The sequence below is a fragment of the Octopus sinensis genome, linkage group LG18, assembly GCF_006345805.1.
Source record: "Octopus sinensis linkage group LG18, ASM634580v1, whole genome shotgun sequence".
Classification (NCBI taxonomy): domain Eukaryota; kingdom Metazoa; phylum Mollusca; class Cephalopoda; order Octopoda; family Octopodidae; genus Octopus; species Octopus sinensis.
Window position 1 is genome coordinate 33,183,665 of NC_043014.1, and position 6,000 is coordinate 33,189,664.

The 6,000-nt window shown below is 36.0% G+C and overlaps 1 protein-coding gene across 1 annotated transcript in view; it reads left to right on the top strand.

Moving 5' to 3' along the window:
• The window catches only part of LOC115221450 (transcription factor E2F5-like), a 39,482-nt gene extending 35,121 nt beyond the window's left edge, over nt 1-4,361 (top strand). Inside the window, exons 8-9 of the mRNA XM_029791635.2 lie at nt 234-278; nt 2,984-4,361. Of these exons, the coding sequence (XP_029647495.1) occupies nt 234-278; nt 2,984-3,135 (197 nt within the window). The 3' untranslated portion in view covers nt 3,136-4,361. The remainder of the gene's footprint in view (nt 1-233; nt 279-2,983) is intronic.
• The last annotated feature ends 1,639 nt before the right edge of the window (nt 4,362-6,000 follow it).

Here is a 6,000-nt window from a genome sequence, read left to right on the forward strand (position 1 = left end):
ACTTGAATTAATGAAAGTGTCAAAGTTGAAATATTTTTAATTGTAGGCTTGTAGCTCTACATGATCAGGTTTAATTTGGGATTAAACTAACACCATTACCACTATCACACACCTTCACCACAATGTGTGTCCACTGCCGTTGCCACCACCACCACCAATACTACATGTTGCCATCCCTACATAATTCTTATCTCATATTTCCATCTAAAACTATTTTCACTTCTTACTTTCAGGTGGTAAAGAATTTATTGATGATCTTGGCTTCATCTCAGCTGACGGTTCGTTTGTTTCTAATTAATATTTATTTATAATTGTTGCTGATGGGTGGGTCAATGCATATCTCCTCCATTATTATTGGGTCAGCAAATAGATGATGGGAGGGTCACAGTCTCTTCTCTTTTTTATATAGCGGTTACAATAGAGGGTGAGTGGGTTTGTGAGTCTCTCTCCAATCTCTGATTTGGTCAACAGATAAAGGCTGTATAGGTCACACTGTCCCTTTTCCTCTGGTTAGCACATTAGATTGTGTGTAGGTCACCATGTGTCTGCTCCTCATCTCTAATTGGTCAGTATGGTAAAAAGAAAAAGCTGGGTGGGTCACCATCCATCTCCCTCTAAGCATGAAAGAAGATGAGTAGGTCACTGCCCTTTCTCCTTCTCTGAATGATCAATCAGATAGAGAGTGAGTAAATCAGTGTCTTGCTCCCCTCCATCATTGTAGGAGTAGTTCCAGATTTTTTGTCCTTATGTTGTTCTGTTGCTGGTGTTTTTGTTATTTTGAATTAAGCCATAGTAAACTTCACCTCTCATCCACCTGAGATTGTTAGTCATTTAGTGAGTATTGATTAAAACACTACCCAAAAGTTGTAGTAAACCCTGTATTCATGTAACAAATGGGGTGGGGGAAGGTATCTTTTTTCTTCACAAATGTAAATAAACCCAATCTGTTTCTTAAACGAGGGACATATTCATACGGCACAGAATGTTTTTTTACCTCAATGGACGTCTGTGATTGGTTAAAATTGCCGAAATGCTCGAAATTAAAGATGAAATATCTTACAACATATAGAATTTTCTCAATAAACCAAGAAAAAAATGATGTTTTATAAACACATTCTACCAGTATATGAAGTTTAAAACTTTTTAGTTACCTAGAAATTATGTTAAAAACCGCCGTTGAAAAGGAAAAGATCCAATGTTACAAGTTATTTTGTTGTTGCTGTTGTTCTAGTAAAGTTGCTAGTTGTAGCTGTGATGTTGTTTAAAGTTACAGGGCACTCAAGCTAAATTTGACAGCATGAAAAGAAAAGGAAGCATAATATCCCATCCAAAAATTAAAATATTTTTAAAAATATCAAATAAAGCTGGGAACAATTTACTCAAAGTAGCTGTCCTCAACGTCGACCACAGTCTCAAGATGGCCCCCAAACCTGGAGCATGCATTCTTCACTGTGTTCTTAGGAAGATATTCAAACCACTCCTTGATTTTGGCCACTAGCTCAACCTTGGTGTTACAGGCGGTGTGGTTGGTGTCTTTCTCAACTGTGTTCCACACATAGTAATCCATGGGATTACAATCGGGGGAATTAGGAGACCAGGAACTTAATGCTGGTGAAGTTATAGAAATATTCCAACAACCACATCTGACTCTTTTTGAAGGTATGGCAAGAAGGCAAATCCTGCTACCATGCTTATGGCCTTCCAGCAGCAACCCTCTCCAGCCATTGATTAACCATAATCTCCAGCAGCTTCACATAGCTGTTTGAATTGAACCTAAGGCCCTGTTCATCGGTTGCTGGATGAATTCTAGTGTTTGTATGCAGTCAGAATGCCTGCTGTGTCCCTTCCTGCTGGCCACAGCCTTGTAGTCACCATAGCAGCTCTCCATGTCACATCTTACAGCCTTTACAGTGTCCATAGAGCATTGAGCAGTAGTCATAATGTCAGCATTTCATCATGGTACAAATCATCATGATGCAGGTAACTCTTTTCCAATATGCAGATGGCTTTCAATTCTCTATGTCAGCTAACTTTTTCTCAAATACAGTTTTGAGGTTTGTGCTCTCCAATGCTATTAACACCAAGCTGTTCCTGACAAAAAAAAGTGTCATAAAAAAATCATCAAATTTAGTCCCAACTCCCTGTAGTTTAACAGGTCGGCTTGTAGCTGACAAAATCACTAATGTATTGTTTAACTAAAAGTTCAGTGGACCACGCTCTTCTCTCTCTTGGTGTTCTGGCAGAGAAGAATATTGTTAACTAAAATATAAGCAACGAAATTTGTGTGGTTGGGTTAGTGTGTTTGATGGTTTTTGTTATTGTTGTTGGTCAGCTTCATGTCAGCAGTCCTTATTGAGCAGCCCTGTGATGATCAAAATCAATTCAGCTGTGACCATCTTCTCTTTCTTTCAAACATCGTATATTTACAACTTCATTATCCAATATATTCTTTGTTTAAGATGATGTGGTGTGATATGAGGAGAGGAATATTTGGCTGCACTTTCCAGCAGGTCAATTGACTTGAATGTTGCATTTCTATGTGGATAGGAGCAGTTCCTAATTGGTAATTTTCCTTCAAAAATTTGACATGGATCTATGGACTCATCACAATTCTTGTTGCTGGTTTTTATGACATTATGCAGGTCTGTTAGCAATCATCCTCAATGCCATGGCCATATCGTACCATTGAAGGAGCCTCTATGCAATTACTTGATTTGCTACAAGTAGCAGCTAAATTGTCCTCAAATCGTATCCTGTTTTCTTTTAAAAATAAAAGACACATGTAGTCCTAAGTAAACACAAAAGTTAGAATATGATAGGAATATCCCAACAGGAATGCCTTTTGATCATAGATCTGCTACCTAGGGTCTTACCTGGGGTTGCACAACAACTAGCTGTTTTAGCAAAATTTTGAAATTGAAATTTAAAAATCTAATGCAGATCATGAATAAAATGGGATTTTTCTCCTTTTTTTTTTCCACAGGCTTGGAACCGTTGTTGCATCTAAGTCCTCCACCTAGTGAGAGGGATTACCATTTCCATTTGGATGATAGTGAAGGCGTCTGTGATTTCTTCGATGTTCCTCTACTACCCCCCCATGCTACTGCTGCATCTTCAGCCACCCCCTTCTACTGATACCTCAGGCATTTGTCTCTTCTCTTCACCTCTTAAAACATATCTTCAACAGCCACTTATGCCTACTATTACTACTACTACTACTACCACCACCATCACCTCCACCACTATTCTCACTGTCGTCATCACAGTTATCACACCATTCCATATAAATGTTCATTCCTATTTTTATAAATAGGTTTGTATGCTCCTCCTCTTCACTATTTCAATATCCCTTTTCCAATGGTAGGTATAGAGTGGAGATAGTAATGGTGAAAAGTGGTTCTTCAACACACACATACACACACACAAATGAAAAGGGATCTTATAATAGACATTGTCAAGATGTCTTTATCATTGTCCTCATCCAAGGGAACCATACTACTCACTCTCAGGGTTTAAAATACTACATAGATCACAAAATATTCCACCTATGTCATCACAGTTTTAATTATTCATTTTACTTTTTCTTTATCTTTCATTTATTTTACCTTTAATTGTTATTTCTAAGTGTGGCAGATTGGTAGAATTACTAAAGCATCACATTAAATGCCTTGCAGCCTTTTTCATGTTCTGAGTTCAAATATTGCTAAAAGTCAACATTGCCTTTCATCCTTCGAGGATCAATGAAATATAGAATGAGTGAAGTATGGTGCTGCTTATGTTAGAAATTATTCGAGAAACATTTCAAGTCCTATTATTACTCAGAACTTAATACTACTAATTAATTATTGGTTTCAAATACTGGCACAAGGCCAGCAAGTTTGGAGGAGTAGGCAAATCAATTACATCAGGCCCCCAGTTCTTGATTGGTACTTATTGACCCTGGTAAGATGAAAGGCAAAGTTGTTCCTTAATGGAATTTGACCTCAGAATGTAGAGACAGGCGAAATGTTGCTAAGCATTTTGCCCTGCATGACTGCTAATGCATAATTACTAACTACTATATATATATATATATATATATATACATACATACATACACATGTATATCACTTGTAAAACATACGCACCCATGTGGTTAAAAAGTTTGCTCCAATTAACCTTAACCACTATGTAATGGAGGTTTTAATGTAATTTCAGTAAAAATGTTCAGTGTATCTTTGGTTTTGAAAATAGGAACACTTTATCCCAGAGTGTTGTAAAAAGTGATTAAAACGGTTTGTATCTGAAAGGACATCTGGCCAGAAAACACTACCTCAAAAAATATCCCTTCCTAACTGTTCTAGAATGGAAAACATGGATGTGATAACAATGACAGTCAAGGTTTGATCTGAATGGAAAGCTAAAGAGGGTTGGATTGTGTTGTGATTATGGTGTTGGTACCATGGTAGGAATAAAAAGCAAGCACCAGTAATATACTGTCCAGCCCAGTAAACTCTAACTTACTCCAAATTAGTGACTGTTGCAAATGTGAGAGATTGTTATTGGATTGGTAGAATTGAGCATCAGACAAAATGCCTTAGTGAGATTATTTAGTTCTGATTTCAGATCCTGCTGTAATTCTCCTCTTTTAGTTGGAATGGAAATCAATAAAAATCCACTATACCCCTTTCCTTTATTGTCGTGGGCCCGTTTTAAAAATTGTTACTGCTAGTTGGAGTGGTGAAAGGGAGTAAAAACAGTCAATTTTGTGGTATCTTTTAGTCCAACCCATGCCAGCATGGAGCATGGTCATTAAATGATGACTATGATCCGAGTTCAAATGCTACCAAGGTTGGCTTTTGCTTTTTATCCTTTCAGGGTTGATGTGGGAGGGAAAGGGGGTCAGTTGCATTGGTTGTTTCTTGCTGTCACCAAATTTTACGACCTTGTGCCAATCTTTGAAATTAATTATAAAATAGTGAATTTGTTGTTCTGGGTTCAGATTTTGCCATGGTTAAACTTTGCATTTCATATCTCCATATTTGATAAAATTAAGTGCCAGTCATGGACTGGGACCAATTAAAATTAACTAACTTCCAACCAGCAAAATTGCTAGCCTTGTGCCTATATTACAAAGAATTATTTTTGGAAAGGTGGTGGATTAGTGGAATCATTAGAATATTGGACAAAATACTTTGCAGCATTTCTTCTGCTTCTGTACATTCTGATTTAAAATTCCACTGAGGTCAATTTTAGCTCTTAAGTTCTTGAGTATGATAATAGACCAGTGACATACTGGGGTTGATATAATTGACTGTTTCCTTCCCTAAATTTTCTGGACTTGTGCCTATTATTATTATCATTATTATTATTAGCAGAGTGGGCAAAACTAATAAAAGTTTGTTAACAGTTATTATTATGTTATAATAAACCACTTTTTATTTTTTTAAGACTTTATTTTTACTGAGTTATGAGGGCAAATTTAATAAATAATGCAATTGTTTTCATTTTTAAATACATGACAGGTGGCATTACTTTTTTTTTATTATTATTGTCTTTGCCACTCTTACAATTTTGCTGCCTGGCTGCAGAAATTATTATTTGTTTTAAGTTTTTGCAATACTACAGGGCTGCTATAGTCTTTACATAGCTTTAAAAATTGCTCCCAAATTAATTTTTCTTTTTTGATATCTGTGTGGTCTACACACGTACACATATGTTAACAAGCTAAAATATATTGATGGCTGATACTTTGTCAATAGGTACTTCTGAATGTTTGATATCATTGTTATGTCTAGACATGTACACACATGTATATGCACACACACACATGTATGTGTGTGTAGATATATTTTGTGTGCGTGTGTAATATATATTTTTAATTAACCCTTTCGTTACTATATTTCTGACCAAAATACACCCCTTATGTGTTTCAATTAATTTCTAACATAATCATAAATTTAGTCTGGTTTCATTAAACAACTATAACTTTTTTATTTATCAATATATTAATGTGATTTT